At 36.3% G+C, this 24,833-nt stretch overlaps 1 protein-coding gene across 4 annotated transcripts in view; it reads left to right on the top strand.

The window, feature by feature from the left end:
- LOC107226613 (mannosyl-oligosaccharide alpha-1,2-mannosidase IA) overlaps positions 1–21,159 on the top strand; it is a 277,631-nt gene extending 256,472 nt beyond the window's left edge. For all 4 annotated transcript variants that reach the window (XM_046746418.1, XM_046746419.1, XM_046746420.1 and 1 more), the window contains 6 exons: positions 9,879–10,058; positions 12,047–12,260; positions 16,436–16,660; positions 16,755–16,960; positions 17,069–17,263; positions 17,405–21,159. In XM_046746418.1, the coding sequence (XP_046602374.1) occupies positions 9,879–10,058; positions 12,047–12,260; positions 16,436–16,660; positions 16,755–16,960; positions 17,069–17,263; positions 17,405–17,527 (1,143 nt within the window). In that variant the 3' untranslated portion in view covers positions 17,528–21,159. The remainder of the gene's footprint in view (positions 1–9,878; positions 10,059–12,046; positions 12,261–16,435; positions 16,661–16,754; positions 16,961–17,068; positions 17,264–17,404) is intronic.
- The last annotated feature ends 3,674 nt before the right edge of the window (positions 21,160–24,833 follow it).

Below are 24,833 nucleotides of genomic sequence, written 5' to 3'. Positions count from 1 at the left end.
AAAAACAGTAACGTCGCGGGAAGTCGTTTCTTTTAATACTTTCTACCGCACGTTTTGTATTAATGAAATAGTGAAAGTAACCGGACTGCCGACAAAAGTTGCCGATAACTTTATTTCCTTCTTTTACCTATCGTTCATCTGTTATGCACAATAGTTGCGACAGCCTTACGTTACCCTGCGATACTTTTTCGTTGACCCGATTTCTTGATGCATTGAAATTCGTTGCGTTTCAAAAAAAAAAAATCACTACAGTAATCAAAGAGATCCGTACCGAATATCCGTAGAGTCTTTTTAATTTCTTTCGCACTGAAAATTTCACTCTTTATTCATCGAATTTTTATTTAAACAGCACAATTTAATAAAAACTTCGTTTCGTACGTTTGAAAGTAAAAAAAAAAGGTGCATTATTATTATTATATAACTGTAATTTTCAAATTTGTGTGAAAAAAGTAAAGTTCACTTTCTACACGTAACAAAATGTATTAACAAATTTATATTTCGGCGTAAAGCATAAAACTCGATTTAACAACAAGTGATAATTTCGTGCTGTACTGTGTTTTCCGTATACATAGAAATTCTTGGGAAATTTCTCGAGGGTCGTGAGAAAGCTTAGCTTTTCGCAGCTTACGGCTACGGACGAAGACGATGTTCGTTTGTAGCTGCGTAAAGAGACTGGAGTTGTGTAAATTTACAAGATGTACATACACATAGAGCCGCGCCAATTTTCATTTATTGCGATTCAACACGGGTCTCTTCGTTCCCCCCGCCTCTCTGACTTCCGGAAGTTGGCGAAATCTCCCCGCGATTATTGCGAGCTTGTTATTGCCTCGCAACGTAATTTCAACCTCTCAAAACTTTACCTGCCTCCTTCTCCTTCTGCTTCTGCAGCTTCTAGACTCCCGTTGCAAGCTCGTTTCGTCCCACTTCTTCATGAATTATAAGAAAAATTTATTTTCTAATAATACAGAGAGCGTAGAGAAACATTCTAAGAAGTACCGCTTCGGAATATTTATAACCGCTCTAGCTGTGCAGTCCAATGAACTTATTCGATTAAATTCTTTTGAGTCGCGTTTTTTTTTAGAAATAAAATAATCGACTTTATACTGAAACGAGAGAAACGCAGTTCAACCATCTTTTATAAAATACTGCTCGTCAACGCTCTGCTTGAAAATACTCATTTCTAACGAATTATGCGCGAGTTTTATTTTCAAAAACACCGATCAAGGTTTGTCCATTTAATTTCGCCAAGTCTGGTTAAATTCAGCTGATAGGTGTGTCGATTTCAAAAAATAATTATACCAGTTATAAGTCCATAAACCTTCAACTTTTATACACTTGGAAAAAAATTCTTCTGCATTTCTTTGATACAAAAAGATTTTACTTGATTATCAAACTATATATTGAATGATCTGCTTCGCATGAACGAGGAAAATTTATTTAACTCAATTAAAATTCCACTGTGAATCAATCGATTTTTGCTTCCAACAAAAAAATTCGTTAACAAGTTCTTATTCGCATAAAAATAAAATTATGTCATCAAAAAAAAATTCTCAAAACAATAATTTATGTTTATGATCGCATATTCGAAGATTTTGAAACATTCTTTATCTTTTTTGTGCGTATTCCACTTATATTCTCTAAAACTTAAAAACCACGTGAACTTTTTAAACTGATTTAGCGTTACGATTATCAAAAAAGGATCGACAATAGGGCAAAATGGTTACGCGTACCTCGTTTTTCGTAATTCCAACAATATTCAAACAGTTTTTCTTTAACGATGTATGTTTTACTGAATTTTACTAGTTACCATAACAAATAAAATTTTTCTCAGTGCATGTATACTTTCCCGGTAGTTATTGTTGCTTTATTAAATTTTCGATCCATCGCGAGGAGGGCGTATAAGCGTAAATTCAAACGCCATGGCTTCGATACCTCTGCAATTCTATATCTATGTAGATCTAGAAGCGTTAGTCGCGCGCAACGCCCTTTAACGAGCGATAATAATAGGATCTTGTTATCTTAGTGCGAAGGTAAGCGCTCCGCCTTCTCCTTGGCTAAGTCTCGGCGAAGGGTTCCTACGGTTAGTTGCTCTCCTCCCGCGTTGCTAGCTACACGCTTCAAATTCCTTCGGGATTTGATACAAACTCTGATCCCTCTTTTTGCTCCTCTCACTCTATTCAAGTATGGATTCGTGGGAATTAGCCTTGCCGATGAACCGAATAATTTGTTAGGTTCGTACCTTGAAGAATTTATTTCGAATACTTATATTGTCATACGTTAAGGTGGTCTTTATTTAGGGTGTCGACTAATTTTTTCCTTCCCGGCCGCCAAAACTACTCGAAATAATTCAATAACAATTCAATAATTGTTTCAGACTTTTATCTCAACTTGTTATGCTGTCTCACGAGGTTCTTTTTCGCCGTAAGAATAGCGTGGGGTTTTTATGATCACTTTACAATTTATTTTTTTTCTCCGGCATTATTCATGGGAAAAATCTGAATCGAACGGGAATTTATTAAGTATAACTAGCTCGTTTCGAGGATATTTTTTTCTTTTTCATAGCTTTCTTTTTCAATTATTTCCAGTTGATTTCTAATCGAAAGATCTGAAAATCACGTCTTAAGTATAGTATACCTAACACGCGGTTTTTAGACAAAGTGAAAAATCCTCGACAAAAGCTAATTATACTCGACCAATCCCTGTTTGATTCAGATTTTTTCCATGAAAATTGTCGGAGAAAAAAAAACAATGTGTAAATTGATCATAAAATCCGATTTTATTCTTATGGGGAAAAAAGCCTCAGGGGCACAATAAGAAGTTGAGGTAAAAATTTGAAAAAATTAGGGAATTGTCTTTGAATTATATGGAGTCGATTTGGGGGGTGGCAAGTGAAAAATTTATCGACACAGCGACCACCTATAATTTTTGCATAACTTTTTTTCAGTAAACTTTGTCACTGGTCTCATTATTTATCTTGCACTTTCGATTCGTCGCGAATATGCAATGCAAATCTGATCCACAGTTAAATATTAATCAGTTCAAAGAAATGCAAGCCTGTTAAATTTTCAGACGAAGAAAATTGTGGCTCTTATTCAATGTAATCAAACATTTAAATACTTGAATAACAGGTTAAACGACAGTAAATAACCTGCATCCACTTACCAACTCTAATGTTTATGTAATCATTTTTTCCATCTCTCGTTTTTCCACTCATAACAAACTTCGCTCGCTCCGTAACTTGGGAGACCGTCTCTGCAATTAGCGATATAGAAAAAAAAAAAATAGTAAAACCGCTACTATTTCCACGTTAACCAACAGGCAAACTAACTCCTAGTTTCCCACATGGCGGCTACTGCAAAGATTTATTCTGTAGCAAAGTCGTCCAATAACGGCACCACCTTGGTTTTCACCAAGAAGTTTTAATGAAAATGTGCGCAATACACTTCCACCACGTACCACGAGTGTTAACAACAACTTTCAGCTATATCGAGCCATCTAGCTAAGTCTGAAATCTAAATAGGCAGCCGCTGCACGTCGTAATTCAAGCTTAGACATCGAATGGAACTCGGTTTAAAAAATGAAACTGTAAAGATGAAAGGAAATCGCTTGCGAAGGGAATAATTGCGTCGATTGAACTCAAGGTTCTTCACATCCGGCACAACGTTCAAACCTTCGGTTCATCCTTCTTTATCCTTTCGTCTGAGGAGATTCTTTTGTTCTCAGACTGTACCGCCCTTTATCTAAATCCTTAAAATAGGACGTGATAAAATTTGCTGCCCGAGTAAAAATCGACGATCCCTTTGATCCGTGCCGCGAAATATTTCCAACGGGTTAACTTCATCCCTTCAAATAACAGGCAGCAGCGAGGGAAGTGCATCCCCTTGGATGTGTAGGAAATGTAGAAAATCTAGTTTGGAGTGTAATTTTTTTCACAAATAATGCAGACAGAAATCGACTGCGATGCATTCGGTGGAAATGCAAGTTGTCCGCAAACATCTTTTGGCTTTTACTACTGGTATGTACGCTCAATTCGTCCTCCGTCACTTGAACGTCTTGTTTGTCTTCTCGAAACGACAGAAAAGTTTCGTTCAGAGATGCACAGCCCAAGCGTTATGGCTTCGCATATAAACTTTCCACTTCTCGATCAATGCAACTTCGTTCCTCGGCGTATATATAAAAGGTGTAGAAAATACGTCGAGTTTTACGCTGAGAGAAATTTTTAGTTCCGGTTACCGCTCATTCCTTAACTATTTTCATTTTTTACCACAATCGGAAAATATAGTTCTAGGTAGCAAATGAAAATTAGTTTCCTAGCTGTTACCGGAAAGTCTAGTATCCGTTACTGTTCTTCCTCATTACGATCACTGTTGCTATATTTTGTTGCAACTGTTGCGAAAATTTAATGCTTGTGAAAGAATAAATTGACGTTAAAGCCTTGTTTAACTAAAGAATCAGAGTAAATCTCACAAACTGATTTTGCGTTTCAAAATTAAATTAAGGACACCGCGTGACCTGGACACGTATCGTACACACGCTTTGGCATCCGCACTCACTTTCTCAAGTTTTGAACAGAAGCATGTGTGATGTAACGCGTCGAGTACCCGACTTCGCGGTAAGTGTTGTTGCCTCGCCGTTACACAATTTAGGTGTACACATAGTGTAAAGGGAAAATTGACGAGTTGAGCAACCCGCCTTACATCCATCTCGCGCCTCAACTTCACGAGGCTGTTGAGCTAAGAGGCTCATCCATACCTTATGTCGTGTTTGATGCTCTCATGACGAGGAAAGACGCCAAGTGGGAGTTTCAATCCAGCATTTATCGCTGTACTCACTTAGGACCCCTTTCATCCCCTTTTCGAATCGATCGTACTTTAGATCAAACGCTTCGACATAGATCGACCGCAAATTTCTTGACAGCTGTGCTCAGGATTACATCAATTAGACGACGATTCGGCAACTATGCGCATTTGAAATTTTTTACTCGATGAAAAACCAGTCTTGGTCAGAAAATGTTGTAAAAACTTTTGAAGAATCGGAGATCGCGTCTCATTTTCTTGAATAATGTGGTTCGGTTTTCACTCCGTAGAATGACGTACGGTTAGTTTAGGCTTTTTCAAACTAAACTGAGAGTTCGTCGATCATCGAATGTTGACCATAGTTACAAATAAAAGAAAATATGTCAATTTCTCAGCAAAGTCGACTTTTGTGATTTCTCGAGAAACTTTAAAAATTTTCCCAGTTAACTGAAACTCTTACCGTCTCAGAATCCTTTTCAAATCCAAGAAATATTTGGACAAATCATGGAATCCCTTGAGGTATCCTGATATCGTATAAAATACTGTGAAACCTTGTTCAAGAATCCTTTAGAATTATTTGAAAATCTTTGAAGGCACGTGAGATATTTCTAATTTCGAAGGCTTCGATTGACCTTGTATACCTGTACACATAAATGAAATTTTAATAATAACCACGTTCCATCTGATTTCGAATGCGAAGTTCTCTGTCTTGACTGTAAGGTAACAAACTATCTTAAAAAAAAAACAAAAACTCTCAAAGAAATATCGTAAAATTTTCTTCCAATTTATAGCAAGAAAAAATCACCAAATTGAGAAATCGCTTCAATGTAACGGTAAAATTCGTACAACGATGTAACGCGTTATTGTGGGAACGAATGAATGAATGAATGGATGAATGAAGCGTGCTGTGAATATACCGGGACCATGGCTTATCCCCCGATTTCTCACAACTCACCGTAGGTCTTGAGATAACAATAAATTAAAATCCTCCGTCAGAGAATTGGCCGGCATGCCAAGAATCGTAAGATTGATGACAGAGCGGACTGCCTTTCGCAGACACTGCGAAGTGGGTGCAATTATCCGCCAACCTGCACCAATGTTAAGCAGGTATAATACTCTCTCTTTTCTTTCCCATTTCGACGTACTCGACACGCTCGCGTCGCTTGCGGGTAAAATTTTTAGCGAACCCGAGATTGCGTAGCGGCGAAGAAAAGATACGCGTAGGTATAAAGAAACAAAAGGGTAAATGAAAAATGAACGTAAAATAAAAAATACGAAAAATTGCATCGAGCATTTTGCGGTACGCACGCGTATCAAAAGACGCGGCTTCCGAAAGGGCGAAAGCAAAACTCGCGTGAGAGATAGCGCAAGTGTATAAATCCTGTGTGCGTGCACACATCGAAAGCTGGCGGGCCGATGAAGCGCTCGTGTATTAGGATAAATAGCAGCCATTACAACAGGTGAAGTTGGCCATATTTTGCAATTTTCACGTCGGATGTGTGCCGGTCGACTCCAAGATGCGGCAGATTGCTGCGGCTATTTATGACTGCGAAACTCGCATCCTGCTGCGAACAGCCTCGAGATACACTCGACGAGCGTGGTATCACAGAGTCGAGGGGTCAATTTTTAGCGCGAAATTACAAATAATTATGAATATATTTTTCTCTCGTTTCAACAAGCGCGGAAAGCTCAGCGCAATGGGGTCGATGTTCCGAATTTAAAAAGTTCCGAAAGCGACTTATTTGGAATTATTTGGTTAGGAAAGTTGAGGTAAAGAAATCAAACTTTGAAGAAACAACAAAGTTTCGAAATGTTAGATTTCGGAAATCCAACTTACAATATGGGAAAGTTCAGATACGGCGAAATACGAAAAAATTAAGTTTCGATGGAATAAAATTCCGTAAATTAAAATATAATCACACAGCGTTGTTTTCTCAACGATTTGGTGTAAACAATCGGAATGACCAGGATTCCAAACGTCAAACATGTCAGTAATCCAAAACAAAGAAAGATCAAAGTGGTGGAATTTTACCAAGCGAGAAATTCACGGAACTGAAAATCTTCGATCATTCGGAATTTCGATGTTTCGGATTTTCTAATTGTCTCATTTCCGGAACTTTGACTAGTCGGAACTTCGAGCATCGGGTTTCGGACCATTTGAAACTTTGATGTTTCTTCACGGTTCGATTTCTTCAGGCACTTTTAAGTTTCAGCACCAAAAAATTCGGAATTTCAACTCTGACCCAGCTCCGCTTCGAGCTTTGCTCTTTACAATTTCATAAGAATTTTGAGAATTAAAGCCGCTGCGCTTATTCCGTATTGTTAGTAGATTGCTCTGATATTTGACGTAAATTTTAATTACCTCATACTCTGAGGGAGTTTCCCCTCCACGGATGGAAATTTCGGGCTTCAGAGCAGCGCGATAATTATACGAACACGGTTCACGTTATGGGTCTTGATAATTACTAACGTACTTATCCATTACTAATTAGTTTGCAAGTTGCCGCATGTGAAGATAGTCGATCTTACGGAACTGTTCCGAGGATAGGAAAGAAGGGAGGAAGAGAGAAATTTAGAGTGAGAGACGAATAGCAGCGGCAGAAACAGCCGTCAAACCGTCAAAGACAGAATGGCACTAAACGAGCCAAGCGCGGTTAATGAGCCCCGCGAGAATCGTGATTTGCTGAGGAATTTGTACAACTTGATAAACTCGAACCGTCTTGTTCAAAATACGCAATTGCGGGGTGATCAACGAGGGTAAAATTCCGTCCGTTAGATTAATGACGGAGTTGACACGAATATTCTTTCCTCTTCATTTCCCACCCTCGTGAAATTTTCGAGCAGGTAAGTATAAATTGCGGAAGGATTATGAAATATTTAACTTTCCATAAGCAATGACAAAATAAAAATTTCAACAATACATGAATAATAATGCAACATAATTATATATGGTTAAAATATCAATAATCAATCGACGTATTAAAACCTGACTTTTTGACTCACAGCTCATAAATTGTACAGGAAAGTAATTCGAAACATTATTTTTTTCTCACGTTGTCCTAAAAACGAAACGGAAAACCAAAGTTTAAACATCTGTTTATTATTATTATTATTATTAAATAATGCAAATATATCGCGGTTATTTATCTCTGTTTACTTTCGACGTATAATGTAACAATGTAATGTTAAATTTCATCCCTGCGCTGCACGTTAGGAATCTTGTTCATTCAGCTCGTCCCAGTAAACATAAAAGGGCCGAATAAGAGGGGTTCAAAGTCTTAAACAATCAAAGAGAGAGTTGCTTGTGTTAATTTACCCTCAGGAGGCGAATCCTTACACTCTGAATGTACTCGAGTATATTATTAATTACTGAGATGATATTTACTCGTAAACATCCCGTCCATCGACGAAGTTTAAAGGTGTTTCGCTTTGAGGTAACAACCATGATGGATATAGGTGTGTACTTTGAAATCTCAAGCTCGCTGAGTTCTTGATTCAATACACCGAATGCGAAGTTGTTAATAACTCCTTGCTGGATACGAATTTCGATATTTCCCGATTTCAGACTTTCGAGCTTTCGACCTTTTTGCTCTTCACTCGGACTGCGCAAATACCTTTTGGCACTTCTACTGATTACACCTACACAAAATATTACCCTATAAACCTTTTCAGGCGAAATTGCAAACGCCTGCTTCTGAAAGCAAATCTCGTTACTACGATATTATTTTATACTAATATACTCGTCATTTCTATTCTCGATCTCCAAGACCTTAATTAATTGTCAGATTTACTAATATGGATTTAAATATATCGTATTCATTTTTTTCTGACTAAATAATAAGAATCTAAAATGTCTCGACTTCATTCACATAAAAGGGTATTTTATTACAGTTAATAACAGGGCGAATGAATTTTGATTTAAAAAAAAACAATTTTCTCCGTATGTTTCAAGTTTTTTAATTCCAATAACATTAAATTTCCGATACGGTACAAAGATTTTATTTTATGTACTCGTAGCACCTATCAAATTCTCACGTATTACGAACAATGTGTGTGTGAAAAAGAACAAAACTTGTCACCACATCGCTATTTAGCTACCTGTAGCTTTCGGCTGTGGGGCTTGGCTTCGATTAACAAACTGGTGATTAGGTAAACAGCGCAAGTTCCATTTGTGTTATTACTAAAAGGGTAAACAACGCCTGTTGCCGCTGCGAGCTTGGTACGTTATACATGCGTCCATAAACCAAACGATTTTAATCGCGTTGTGTCGGCGTATCTGCGAAGCTACTGTTAAAATTTCAATTATTCCAAAGTGGCCCAGGGAAAAAAACAGCCTAATTTTAAACGAAAAAATTTAGAGTTATACGAGATCCCAGAAGTAAAATTATTGGAACCCTTTTTAAATTATAAAAAAAAAAACCTTTCTCAAAATTATTAATATTCACATTTGCTCAGGTTTTGTCTATCTGCCTGACTTTTCACTCAGAACGTTTGAACTAAATATGAAGCAAAAATTTGAAAAGGAAAAAAAAAGCTAATTAGCGGTAAGAATTAGCAAATTTCGCGAAGCACGTTTCACAAGTCCCATAGTTTATAACCAGTGGCTTTCCAAACCATTTCGAAAACCGCACAAATCATGAAAGCTTTCGACGGACGACCGACGATTACACCAATTTGATGAAATCGAGCGGTGCAAGTTAATATTTCTTTGATTGTACGCCGAGACCGCGTGTCCGGCGTCTTTGCTGAAACGTTGGTAAAACGTGGCACAGTTTGGGTCACGCGAATCGCTGCTCAGGGCGCGGAGATCAAAGCCGAAAAGAAATATCATTTCCATGAATATCTTCAATTCCGAAACAAGCTTCCATACACGGTTGTTCGTATAAAAAGAATCCGCTGAAGTCGGTTCGAACTATTTATTTGTCCGAATTCACCGGCTATAGAAACAAATTCCACCTTCAGTCCGACGTCGAGAAAGGCGAGAGGATAATTTCCAGATAATTTGCCTGCATGTGAATGGCAATAATGATTTCTGACCATTTTTCTAACTTTTTTTTTTTTCTTTTCTTCATCTTTTTGCAGAACAACGAGGTTTCCGTCTTCGAGACCAACATCCGGTTCATGGCCAGTCTTCTCTCCTGCTACGCTCTCACCGGCGATGTCATGTTCCGTGACAAGGCCGCGCAACTCGGTGAACGTCTACTTCCTGCCTTCGAGACTGAAACTGGAATTCCTCACTCGCTTATAAATCTTCGTACCGGGGTGAGCGCCGAGTTCCAATTTTCAATCCAATTATCCGCATGTTTCACTGAAAAATACCGTCGCCAATTTTTCACCTTCCCCTCCATTTTCAATATCATCCTCGTTTTTCCCACGCCATTTTTCACCCGCTGTAACTGAAGCTGACAATTATTTTTTCATCCTTTAACAATAACAGCGACGTTGGTTACAAAATCTCGCAAACGTGTGAGAGACTATCGATAGAATTGGCCGGATTTTCAGTATGTCACGGCGATATATGTTATTTGATGTCAAGTTACCCTTGAAGCTTTTTAATCTGTAAAAATCGCGTGATCCGTAGATAACGAAAAGACCATTTCCCACCCTTGCAAAGTCTGTTTCTCAGAAACTACTGATTTTTGGGACTTGTGTCCGTGTGAACTTTTGATCGGAATGATATGTACTTTGGATAACTTACCGAAAATCCAGTCAATTCGACCGCGAGCCAATTGCCACAAGGATTCGACGGAGTCCTTTCACTTTGATTTTTTACTTCTTCTCTCCTGGAGTAACGTGAACTTTTCAGCGATAATTAACGAGGTTGAACGATTTCTTCGTGTGCATGAAGATATTAGAGTTGTTGAAGAAAAATTATGAGCGAAAGAACGTCGCGCGATATAATATGTCAGAGAAAGTTGACTCGGATAAAGTTTTAGGGTACACGATAGCCCGACTTTTCGAACTTTTCCGTACTTACATGGTCGTTATAGTTTATCTTGGAATGACGTGGCAGAAGTTCCAAGTCCGAGTTCCTCGGGCAGGTGTCCTTAACGAGTAAAGGTGGACAAATATAATTACGCGATATATTTGTTCCGCAATATGCCGCCTGTGTACTTTTTCCTCTCTTTGACAAACATCAACCCGGCCGTCGATCGATTTTTGTCGAGAATTAAGCTTCGGCGAAGACGACGAATGCTCCAGTTATATGTCACGTTCTGTCGTATTATTGGGGAAAATGGCCTTGTAGAAACCTTGACAATCCATTTGATCACACAGCTGAAAATGATTCATAATTAAAAATTTATTTGCCTTGGTGATAAAAATGTAGATCGAAAAGTAGATTCGCTTACAGTTAGTGTTCGCTTCTGAAATGCAATTTAAAACTGTTTATTTTTATTTTTCTCTTCAATAAATGACGGTATTGAGTTTTTATCCAGACAACGTGGTTGTAAAATTTATTGAACATACATCATGTTTAAAGTATAAAAATATTACTGTGGGAAGATTTCGCCGACCAATGAAATTGGATTATTTGGCGCATGCGCGGTTGATTTTCAAGTTCCAAGAGATTATCCCGGTATAGGCGTCTAACGATGCGCGTGGAAAATAGATCCATTTCATATGCCCCTGAACAGATTATACAACATTTACCACCCTCACTGCGTTTACTATAACTATCAAATTAATGCACCATACGTATTATGTAATAATGATAACCGTGCAATATCGTAATCTTGATCCTGATTGCATCGATTAAAAATCATTTCCTGAGTTGATAATCCGTCTAATCGTTCCTGCAAATAGCACAACCTCGATATCTATTTTGATTACTGATGCAGATTACGATCCCACTTGAATCGAGTATAGCCATGAATTATTGTTTAACCCTTTGAGTCATAGTGATGAGTATTCTTACCATCTATTTTATATCCATTTTTTGTATATTTAGAAAATTTTTCAACATTCGGTTTTTTGCTATTTCTGATACTATACTAATAGGTTTTCAATACTCGATAGTAAATATTGCGATATAATTTAAATTATTATTGTTAGAAATAAATTGATTGAAAAAATCGTGAAAATTGAAGGAATAATTCTTTGCCGAGAAAGTTACCTCTTTACACATATACATGTCTGACATAAATTATAAGTTTTTGGGGTCGCTGATTACAAATCTGCTATCGGAATTGTGACTCGAAGGGTTAACGTACTTGAGACCGAGACGCCGTTGATAAAACGTTGTATTTCAGGTTAGCAAAAATTATGCCTGGGCCAGCAGTGGTTGCAGTATCTTGTCGGAAATCGGTACGATGGATCTGGAGTTTACATACCTCAGCGACGTCACCGGCAATCCAATATACAAGGAAAAGGTCAGGAGGGTACGAACGGTGCTGAAGAACCAGAACAAACCCAAGGGTCTTTATCCGAATTACATTAATCCCAAGACTGGAAAATGGGGACAGCGTAAGTATTACAATCAAGGCATAAAACCTAACGTTCGATGTTCTCCAATTCCCCCATTGTTTAGTCATTTTTCGAGAAGAAGAAACTTGGATACCATTCTTCCATTATTGTCAAAACTTTGAAGGTTCTCCGCGCGACTTCGGATCGATAAAGTAATTGTTTCAGCCGCCGTGCAATCCTTTACAAGAATGGCGAGTGCCAGAAGCCAGAGCTTATGATTCGATCGCATGATTCTGGACAAGCAATTTCCACGTTCCTGGTTAGGCTAAAAGTTACTTTAATGGTGTCCTGCAGGAATAGGAGTTGGAATAATTCAATCTTTCCAATCTATCACCCTGGTTTCTGATCCAAAATAGAATCAGCGTGTCTTGTAAATTATCCTCCATCCTTGGAAATTGTTATACGTACCAGTCAATAGCTTTTATCGGAATCGCCGAGGAGGAGAGGGTACCAAAAGAAGCGAGACTTGTAATCGAGAATTTTACAAAGTGAAGTACACATTAACGTTTATTATTGCCCCGCAAAGCGAAGGAGAAACGACGCTCGTGAGACGCTGTGCAGATTGTTTTAAAAAATTGAAGCTGGATTACAGTAATAACGGTGAGGAAAAATAGTCTGGCTGAATGTAACGTGAGAAGTGGGCAGCGGAGATAAACGCCGAAGAGCCTCGGCGAGCCCTCAGCTCCTATAAATATACCTCTTTATTACTGTAATTTCATTTAATAAATCTTTCCGGCTTCTCGGTAAATAGATTTTTAATCCGTCGTACCGAGGAAACTAAATCCATCCGCTCGGAGTATTCGTTACATTGTTTAAAAGTGTTCGAGAATCGCCCCGCGGATGAGTTTCTTGCCATCCTGAACCCCCGTGCCCGTGAAATCGGGGCGAAATGTCTACCGCGGTATAAAAAATAAATAAAAAGGTGTATATCGCCCAGAACACGAAATTCCATCGCTTTGCCGAATATAACAAGGCGAAAGTACAAGGACGTAACAAGTATCGCGTTATGTGTAATTTGGCAGAGATTTGCATCACGGGGTTTTTCGATACCAAAAAAAAACCAGGCGGACGGTTATCGAGTGATTAATTCGAGTGGATGAAGTCGTTATTCGGTTGAATAATGGTTCGGACTTTTTACGAATGATGAATCAAAGCAACGAAAAAATTCGATACTTCACATATTGGTATATGCCAGTATAATTGAACGTATTTCGATGTATTTATAAATTTCCCTTTGTTATGGTTTATACTATAAGATTCTAGTACGTTATGTGTCGTTGTACGTAATAACGGTTTGAATATTATTGGAATTGCAAGAAAATGCGGTACAATTGAAAGATCATCTCGAAACGCAGGGTTTGAATGTGGAGACTCGACCTTGTTTGTTGGATTATAATACTTGACGAAAAAAGTGAAACGACTGGGAAACGCGTGTAAAGTCCCTCGATGTGGGATCGGATGAGCGAAGACATTTTGAGGCTTTGGATGCGAAACATCGGAAAAGCGGGGCATCCGGTCCCCGACAGGCATCGACCTCTGACCGAGGGTGAGTTTCAATTCTGAACCGCGGAGTTTGTCAATTCCTGAACTAGGCATTGAGGCAATTCCTCCCTAACTTTTGTATAATGTAACATTGTCGGGGTGGTGAAAAAGTGACGGAGTTGCCCGATCCACCTTTATACGTCTCGAAGGAAAGGCGCGAGGGTTGACAAAAGGATGCGAGGAAAATTTAGCCTCGAGGAGCCTTGGGGAGCAGCTGGTGATCGTGATAAATGATCGCAACGACAATAAGACGTTATTTAATACACAGTTACATCCATATTCCACATTCCTATTGTCAGATAACTCCTTATCGTACATTTGACTTCGCAGCTGTGTCGCACAGACACGTACGCGTCAATCGTACCATTTACTTCCGCAGATGTAGATATACTCTAAAATAAATTCAACGACAAAGTTGAAGCATGAAAGTTCGTGCAATTTCTGAACAATGTTCAAGAAGTTTGGCTTTTTACAATTTGACGTATGATTTGTTTAAGGGTGCGCAGTGAGGATTTCTCCTAAACAAGCATCGTTAAAGTAACGTGACTAATTTCAGCCTCGCAAAGTATTCGAAATGGCAATTATAAAGGAAGAATAACATCATTCACCGGTCGGCTGAAAAATATCAATTACACGTTACAACATCGGTTGCAACAGTATTTTTCTTTTTTTTTTTTCCTTTCCATAGACCAGTGAATGATAGGAACATTTTTGCTCAAACTTAGATTATAATTTCTGAACTTCATATTAGTCTAAAAGAATAATAAGTGCAGATTTTCCCGCGTAAATGTACACAATAATTACATTGATAAATTCATGGATTATAAATTGAAATTTAAAACTACGGTATAATATTGAAATGTAAATTTATAAGAAACAAAGAAGTGAACAGATTGCTTGAACGATAACAATGATATTGGAGAAAATGAAATTCGATATGAGACGTAAGGAAAAATCATTCAATTACTCAATTAGGTGTTTAGTAGCTTGTCTGATGGCTGAAAAAATATAAAGGTGAATAAATCTGTTGCGATGACGGTTTTTACGTCATAAAAATTAACTGCAAGCGTTAAACGCGTGTCGTTTTACAAAGTATCGAGTTAAATTATAGAGTACACCGTTCCTCTCGTGCAGCAGCGTATTTTCGACCAAGTCGAACGCCAAGATCATCACCGAGGGTATAAGAACCCGAAAGCTTCGACACGTATTAAGCCAGCTCGTACATTTTTACGTTATTTTGATAGCTGAATAAATTAGCAATAACAATTTACTATAATAACGTCGTTATTTATCGTTCCGCAAGGCTGGTAGCTGTTTCACAAATGTTACCCGCAGGTAACCGTCCAGTGTTATGCAAACACAGGTGTTATTATTGCTCGTAATCGGGTTGTGCGTTTCAAACGTGTCGATTTATCCCGAGGATGATTTACGTAACAGCGAACTAGGTATATTTCAAAATAACAAATGTACGAAAAACTGTGTTCTTGGACATTTTATTTTATTCGTTGTCGAAAAGTTTCTCGCTTTATCCACGAAATCGACGTATTGCTGGTATCATATTTTACGAAGAACACGAAACTTGGCAAAAACGGTTTTCAAAATATATCAGATTACACGAAGATTTTCTCGGAAACTTAAAACATGGCCAAGAATTTGTAAAATTAAAAATAAATTCTCCAGTGACACGAAGGAACATTTTTTATATTTGTTGAAGGTTCTCGGTAGGTTGAATTTTTCTGAAAATCTCATGTGGAATTATTGGTATCCAGGTACGAGGAGTAATTATCATCAATACATTATTTTTCATATTTTTAATTTCAGTGGAACAAACAAAAAACCATTTCCAAAGTTTTTCTGAAATGACATTTTTTTCTTTTTTTTTTTTTTATGGATTTGTAAAATTTTTCAGATTGACTTTTAATAAACGAGTTTATATATCAAACAAATTAAGTTATTCCACTTCATCCCAGGTTTGCGTACTTCGCATTTTTTATTCGAAATTATTCTTTGATTTTCGGCTGATACATATTCAAAGACACTTGATTTTCATACTTTCAATCTTATTTCTACTACAAAGCCAATTAAGCTCGCGATTTCTCTGGGATGTCAATTGACGCTTTGGTTTGAATTAAAATTACCTCATGTAAAAACATGTAAATACTTATATTAAGAAAAAATAATTGACACATAAAATATCGATAAGAACACAGACAGAATGGAAACAAATCCTCTTGAAAACGTAACTCGGTTTAACTGTACGTAAGTTTAGACACGGGTTAAATATATTTTCAACTCAATTTACGAATATACTCTGCTTTAAAAATTTGTTGAATAACAATTGTTCTCATTTTTAGTATTTATTGATTCAACTTATTTTTATCGCACTCTCATTCCCTGTGAGAAATCATTACATGAGTACATTGCAAAGTTTTACAATTGTAAGGGTGTTAAAATTAGACATCTGAATCAGACCGTAGTTTCGTCTATCGAAAAAAGTTTCTTCTAATGAAAAAAACTATTCTTCTTCACCCTCGACAGTTTTTGTGAATAATATCAATGTTAGGTGTATCTCTTAAACAGTTGCTAATTCTCTAAAATAGTTATTCACTAAATCCTATCCTCTCATCTTACAGATCACATGTCCCTCGGTGGTCTGGGCGACAGCTTCTACGAGTATCTTCTGAAGGCGTGGATCCAATCGGGCAAAGAGGACACTGAAGCCAGAGAGATGTGGGACGACGCGGTAGCTGCTCTCCTCAATCACATGATAATCAGATCTCCAGGTGGACTTTTGTACGCTTCGGATTTGAAGTACGATCGTCTGGAACACAAAATGGGCCACTTGGCCTGCTTCGCAGGTAATAATTACAAGGAGCTTAATATAGTTACTTACAACGTACGTCTCATCCAATGATAATACTCGATTACCAATTGCCGTGTCTGTTGTGACAGGTGGGATGTTTGCAATGGGTGCCAAGAGCCTGGAGAACGAGATATCGGATCACCACATGGAAGTTGCTGCTGGTCTGACCAACACCTGCCACGAGTCTTATGACCGTACGGCAACAAAGCTTGGACCGGAAGCTTTTCACTTTATTGAAAACAACGAAGCCAAGAGCTTGAAGAACGGAGAAAAATACTACATCCTTCGACCAGAGGTTCGCTCTCCGCGTCTGATTCGCCTAAAATTTTAGAATTATTTTCTATTCTGTATAGGATTCACACGTCTTGATCATGTTTTTGATTTCTTACTCTTCCCTTTGTAGACTTTTGAGTCGTACTTCATCATGTGGCGGCTAACAAAGGATCCAAAATACAGAGAATGGGGATGGGAAGCCGTTCAAGCTTTGGAGAAACACTGCCGAGTCGACGGAGGGTTCACCGGATTGACCAATGTCTACCTCTTAGACACACCCAAGGATGACGTTCAGCAAAGTTACTTATTTGCCGAAACTCTCAAGGTAGTTTTTGCTCACGTGTCTTGGAAAATTTCCTGTAACTTATCAGACACAAACGTTCATTGATTCGAGATTCTCTCGTTAAAGTGCAATATTATTTGATCGATGTCTTTGTAATAAAAATTCTCTCATTCTCTTTTACAGTATCTTTACTTGTTGTTCAGCGACGACGATCTCATCAGCTTAGACGAGTGGGTGTTCAACTCGGAAGCGCACTTTATTCCGATTAGAGGCAACCCGTTGTACCGACCGGCGAATGCCGTATAATTAGCCTAATTCTTGCTGGACTCGTTCAACGAATGATGATTCCCGTTTCATGGACTGGCGAAGACGGATTAAATCAACCGTGAAAGTTGATGGTGGATGCAGAAAGAAGGAAACGAGATGAAATTAATTGTTATTAACAATCTCATTGAGATATTAGAGATCGAATTGAAACAAACTCTTGCTGGCAGTCGCAAGACGCACTCTGAATAAGGTACAGCAGAGCAGCGATACTTGCAGTCTCAAAAAATCCTGACTGTATATGACAGCGTATCCATGATTAAAGTAATTCAACGCGATATACCAGCTAATGATAATTATTTAAGTTTAAAAATCTTTGTACATATACCTACCTAAACAATGTGAGAGTTAGTGCTTATATGTCCGTCAGTTACATACATAGGTAGATTTGAATAACAAGTAAAACTAAACGAATAATAATATTAATATCGTAAACGATAATTATGTTGTTTGGTGATAAGATATTCAGTGTTTGTTTTTTGTTTTTTTTTTTATTATTTCGGTATTCATCCTTTAGAAGTTATAGAGAGATCTACGTTTGAATCGGCAATTTGGTAATCATTTTGTAAATTTAATACAAAAATATTAAACCAAAAGACGTATAGTAGCTGATGATAATACCTATAATATATATGTATATATATATAGACGAATATGTGTGAGTGGTGTAATAATCAAAGGATGCAGGAGAATTTTGACTTACGTATATGTAGAAACTAAGGCTAATCTCCCATTGCAGCGAGGGGGGAATCCATGTAAAAAGAGAGACATGTGCTTGGAGAAGAAATTTTACTCTTATTTATTACTGAATTTAAAAGTCAAGTTGACTATGAATGCTGAATCGTAGGGAAAGTTGTTCGTATATCAATTATTTAAAATAGTACGATTGTTTATTCAAATTTGAAAAGTGATCGGAAAAAGATATTGTGGTAATGTAATTTGAAGTAATTGCTAATTCATTTTTTTTTTTCTTCAATTTTAAGGCCATGGAACCTGTCGACAAATATGAAAATACGATCAATTATCAGATCGAATTGTCAAGTACTTGTTTAAAGGCGATGCGATAATTGAGATCATGATGTATTGTTGTTACCAGACGACAATATATCGAAATATATTTGCACGAATTGAAAAATTTGTCGACTAGTTAGGGCCCAGAACTGATTCGTGAGATTTGTTTCAATCGAATTTAGCCTAACATTACAAGAAGCAATCACCCCGTATTTACCGATTTTAATAATGTGCGTTTTTCAAATTAGTGAGGTTTAATGAAATGAAACTGATTCAATTGCGGTAATTGACCTGTCGCAAATGTGTAATGTAATAAACTAGCGAATCAAGTGTGTGCATGAGGTGCGGCGGAATCTGAACTACGGTATAAAATTGGAGAGAATAAATAAATGAATAAATAAGTATAAGTCCGTTCGCGTAAGGTGTTACGTAGTCACTGACGCATAGTGAAAATTATACGAATAGACTTGTATATAAAATATTTGAAGAAAGTCATATTCTATTAAAGTGAAAGATAAATAAATAAATAAATGAAAATAAAAGGACGTAGTTGTAGTTCAGTGGTAGAGCAGCGTGTTCGTTTAGCGCTTGAAACATTAGATAAAATAACATCTTGCTCGGCAATGCATACGTGAAATCGATCAGTGTACTTATGAACTGCGATGAAACGAAAATAAAAGTTGAGGAAGAGATCGGTACGTTTATCCATATGAAGATTGGATTCACCGTAGCGTTATAAGGCTGTATCGGTGTTTTCGTTCTAACGATAAATAAATTTTCATGTAGCGCCTTTACATTTAAAATTTCAAACAAAGAACAATCAATACACATCGTATTGCCAGTCTACGGCGCACAAGATACTCGATATATTGACATCCTGTTAATTTTGCGCTTTTCAATCTACGTTTGTGAATTTTAGCAAGTATAAGAAAATACACATTCACTGGGGTTTCAATTATTTTGTGCGAAACGTGGTTTATTAAACTAGCAAAAACTCGATCATATTAACTACGATGGGGACATTTTGAAACACGTTTTGTTTTCTTCAGTGACAGTAATTGTTGAGGATCAAGCAAGAATGAAAAAATCATAAATTTGATGTAAAATAAACCTGGTTCAAACAAAAATCCAATATCATTGCTTCGATCGTACATCCGACTTCAGTAATTTGGGTTGGATTTAAGTATTTGAAAAATAACTATGTGTCAGACGCGTTGAGAACATTTTTATGCCTTTTTTATAACCGTTTGGCAAAAATGTTTCAGTTTCGTTAGTGCAACTTTCAAATAACAGCTAGAAACCTCAGTCTTATCTAAACATCTCTATCAACAGAGAAAATGATACATAAACCCTTTGTACACATTTTTGCGATGACGTTTTCTTCTCTGAAGAGTTAAAATTGAAGTCAGGCGATCTACTTAGAATTTGTAGTAACCAGGAAATGCTACACCAAAAGTTTATCGGTTTTTCATTTTTACGTGATCATCGTTTATTACCGGATCTGCGTAAATGAAAATGTGCTGTAAAAAATGTGTTTCTCAATTTTTTCAGTTCCGTTGCGCAGTACAAGACATAATATTTCAACATTCGCTAAAATTCTTACCTACAGAACACAATCATCTACGGCAATACGCACGCAATCGAGACATTGTACTTTTATATCATGGATACAAATACGTTTCGTATACATATATATACACATACATCTTACTATACTAAGATTGCATTCTGTATGTAATGTGTACAGTGTACGTATATAGTAAGCGTATGTTATACATCAATAAGTTGTATGATTTTGACACAAATCCATGTCTTCTATCTTTTTTTAATTTTTTTTAATGAAACACTTGTTTCAGTTTCTGATATTAATTGTTCGATACTCGTAATATATTTTTTTGCGTCGAAACTTCACCTATTCAATTCTCGACATTGACCGAACGTATTTTACGAAATTTTTTTCTTAACGAGGCATGGATTCTCTAGCGAAAATCATTTGCTGACCAGATTACTTCGGTTTATTTTTATTTTTTTCTTTTCTTTTTTTATTATGCAATAAATACCTACATAAACAACTGTCGGTTGACAATAGTATGCATATATGAAATAATGTACGGTGAACCCTTATACACAACCACGTATATTATTATAATAATATAATAATCTATACATACATTTGTGAATAGATATTTAATAATTTATTGTTAATCAAAGTGTTGACGTATTTTATTTTGACGGTATAACCATAAATATTTGGGAGCTTGGGTACTGTAGTAATGAATAACCGAAATTCATACTCATCGTATAATAATATGCGTTTGTTAAATAAATTATAATAAGTTTGACAACTCATACCATCAATAGGATACCTATAATCTACGATTTCGTAATATGTGTACCAGAAGTTTAGCCACTCAAAGTAACGACAAACAAGAGAAAACACATTTTTTCCACCAAAATCACAATATTGTAAATATACAGTATGCTGTAGTGATAATCACTAATAATAACAGTAATATTATTAATATAAAATAACGGGGTTTACTTTTAACAATTTTATGTGATTCTTATTTTATTATAGTTAAATAAATATTGATACTATACAATTTTGTACAATGACAGCTCTCGTGACGCATTTCCATTGAAAACTGGCAAACTTACCACGTTTTCAATGTTTTTTTTCTTCTTTACATTTCTATTTGTTAATCTTTTGAATCGGAAAAACTTCTCAGTTGTTTGAAAAATAGCCGAGTTGACAATTTATTCGTTTCACGGTGATACGTATCGATATTTATCTGTGAGTTAAAATAATATTCCTAGTCACAATATCGGATCGAACACGATACGAAACGCATTGAATTTTAATGCGATTGTATAATTTTTTTCATCAGTCCTATCTGACTTGACTGTATCAGCGGATACAAGATTCATCGTATTTTATCATATTCTATAATATTTCTCATCTTATTATGAAAGTGTTGATACGAACTCTATCTTTTCCCATGATGTTTTATCTGTATAAAAAATCCGATGAATTCTTATCCTAAAATGACCATAAAAAATTCATGCCCTCCCTTGCTAACTAAAATCCCATCGAATTACGTATGTACGGTTATCACGAAAAAGATTTATATGAACTTAAGTGACCTTCGTGCAGTAGAAACTTAATGTTATCTCGTCGTAAGTTCGGCGTAAAAAACATCAATCGTATCATCTAGGAAACAGTATCCTTTCAGATTGTATAGGAAAATCACAATGGCGCACTTGTATGCGTTAATGCGGATTTTAGTTGTGAAAAAAAAAAGAATTCTCTCAAGTTCAAGCTAATATTAGAGGGTAGTTTTAAAACTGAACTAAATATCGATGAGACAGGTATTCTAAAATAAGTAGGTGACGTTTTGCAGATCGTGACGTAGCTGGTATTCGTGTGAAAACCGCAGATTCATAATTCGGAAATAAACTAATAATACGACACCACTTTACAGTGACGTAAAACTGAACCACGCATAATAATAGATCGGGGAAAAAATAGTAAGAAGAAAAAAATCGAGCCAATACTGAAATTATTATACACATATACGAGTGCGTACATCGCAGGATATTTCACAACTTTTACAAGTATATTTTTGCGCTGTTCGTGTTTTAGATCGCTAGTTAAATTGGAAACTTATGCCTCCCGTTATGTCAGGGAAAATTGCTTTGTGAACGTTTGAGTATGTACGACTTAATTTTTTCCAAAAATTAAATTCATTCTAGCGAAAACTTTGCTGTGAAGATTAAAAAAATTCGAGTTCAAATGACTTTATCGAGGAAACATAATTTCTATGAATTTCTAACCGTGAAACCCCGTCAACGCCGTAACTGTGGCTATTTCCACGTGTAATGTAATTTTAGACAGTTTTGACCTCTTGTTTCTGAAAATTATTCCATTTCGTCAGAGTCGACTTGTCTCTATCTCCCTGAAAAAATCGTTGTGGCAATTCGTTTGACACTTTGCGCAGTTCTTTGTCCGAATGGAAGACTTGTACGAAATTTTCTTGAATCACTTTTAACTTTTTTTTGTTTGCGACAATTTTATTTATCTCAATTCCCGTGCGAACCTTCAATGTATAAATAATATACAAGTATATTCTTTATCCAGATAATATCCGAAACAAGTAGTTTAATTTGAACCTAATCTCGTAATTAACCGCTGTAAAAAAAAAACAAGAATCATGTTCTGCAAATAATTTGATTCGATCATCGCAACCTTAACTGGTTGAAATAAGATTCGGTAAAACTAGTAAAGGCTATTCTGTATTATAATGGATCACTTTCCTAATCACAAAGAGATAAAAAAAAATCTCGAAACGAATGTTCAAAAATCATACTAAGAGAAACGCGGAATGTTGTTCGAAAAATCGCAGAGTCTCCATCGATAAACGTTAATAAAAATTCAAGGAAAACGTTCAGACACGGTGAAGAAATTTCGCCAGTTCCAGATGGTGAATAATACCGAAAGACTGTCACCGCAAGACGAACGATACGGCGAATTGAAGCTCTGTGAGATTCCGGATCACCGTAACGAATGCCTTGATTCTTTTTATTTTCCCTTCCAGAAGCCGGAAACAAGCGAGTTAAATCATTCCCAATAAAATCGTCATCGGTATAAAACCGCGTCCAAGATCGTTGACTCATTTTTCAACTATCACCTTCGAATTCAAACCGTGAGTAATTGCTGTCGCCAGAGGGAAAGCTCATCGTCAGCTTCGTTTCAAATCGTAGTGAATTGAGTTGGGAAGATTGTATTGAACACCTGTAGGTGTGTGAAATAAACAATATTCGGGTGAAATTTAACCTCAGATCGTACGTTATGTGTAAAACGTGAAGTTGCAGTTCTTCTTGATCTTCATCATTATCTTTTTCAATTTCAATAATTTTACCTATAAAAAAAACGCGAAGTTGCAGTTCTTCTTGATCTTCATCATTATCTTTTTCAATTTCAATAATTTTACCTATAAAAAAAACGTGAAGTTGCAGTTCTTCTTGATCTTCATCATTATCTTTTTCAATTTCAATAATTTCACCTATAAAAAAAAACGTGAAGTTGAAGTTCTTCTTGATCTTCATCATTATTTTCTTCAATTTCAATAATTTTACCTATAAAAAAAACGTGAAGTTGCAGTTCTTCTTGATCTTCATCATTATCTTTTTCAATTTCAATAATTTTACCTATAAAAAAACGCGAAGTTGCAGTTCTTCTTGATCTTCATCGTTATTTTCTTCAATTTCAATAATTTTACCTGTAAAAAAAACGTGAAGTTGCAGTTCTTCTTGATCTTCATCATTATCTTTTTCAATTTCAATAATTTCACCTATAAAAAAAAACGTGAAGTTGAAGTTCTTCTTGATCTTCATCATTATTTTCTTCAATTTCAATAATTTTACATATAAAAAAAACGTGAAGTTGCAGTTCTTCTTGATCTTCATCATTATCTTTTTCAATTTCAATAATTTTACCTTCAACAATGTATTTACTTAATTGTATGTAGAAAAACAAGTTAATCCGATAACCTTGATAAATCATGAATTTAGGTAATAGATTCCATTACGCGTTGATTGAACCATACGAATTATTGATCGAATGCAAATCATCTTGTTAATTACTTTTCATCACCTTTGGTGATGTAAGAAAAGTGTCGGCTTGGGTCGAAAATCAAGTTTTCTACTCCAACGAATCTTTACGTTTTCGAACCTCTATAATTTGAGAAACAGGTACTTAGATAAATGTCAGTTTGTCAGTCTTTCCGACAAACTCCCGCGATGATCTCGGGAACGGCTCGATGAAAAAATCTAAACCTCACAAGATTTTACAATCGAATAATGGGCATGAAAAATTGCCATGTCTTGTTCATTTGAACTTTCAATGTTTTATCAAACATATACTTTTCCCTCCTCATTACATTGTCTAAACAAACAATCATGTATTTCCTAGTTGGTATATTTATTTTTAAGCAAATTTATAAATTTTTTTCCTTCTTTCCAAAACATTTTCGTTCGTCTGCCAAATCCTATCAGCATCAAATTTTTCACTCGCCCGTTTTCGAGGTAATCGCGAAAAAAAGTCTTTCCCCAGCATATTTTTCTCTCCGTCAAATAGAGTGAAAAGTTCATCGAATCGATTAGTCAGTTGATTGTATTTTCAACGAACCTAAATCGTCGATAACAAGGCGGTTTCAACACCGCGACGAGTCCCTTCCTTTCACGATCTCTGATATATTTCGAGTTCGCATATCTGACG

The sequence above is a fragment of the Neodiprion lecontei genome, chromosome 1, assembly GCF_021901455.1.
Source record: "Neodiprion lecontei isolate iyNeoLeco1 chromosome 1, iyNeoLeco1.1, whole genome shotgun sequence".
NCBI lineage: Eukaryota > Metazoa > Arthropoda > Insecta > Hymenoptera > Diprionidae > Neodiprion > Neodiprion lecontei.
Note: the sequence above shows the minus strand (reverse complement) of the source record. Positions and strands in the feature narration are given on the sequence as shown.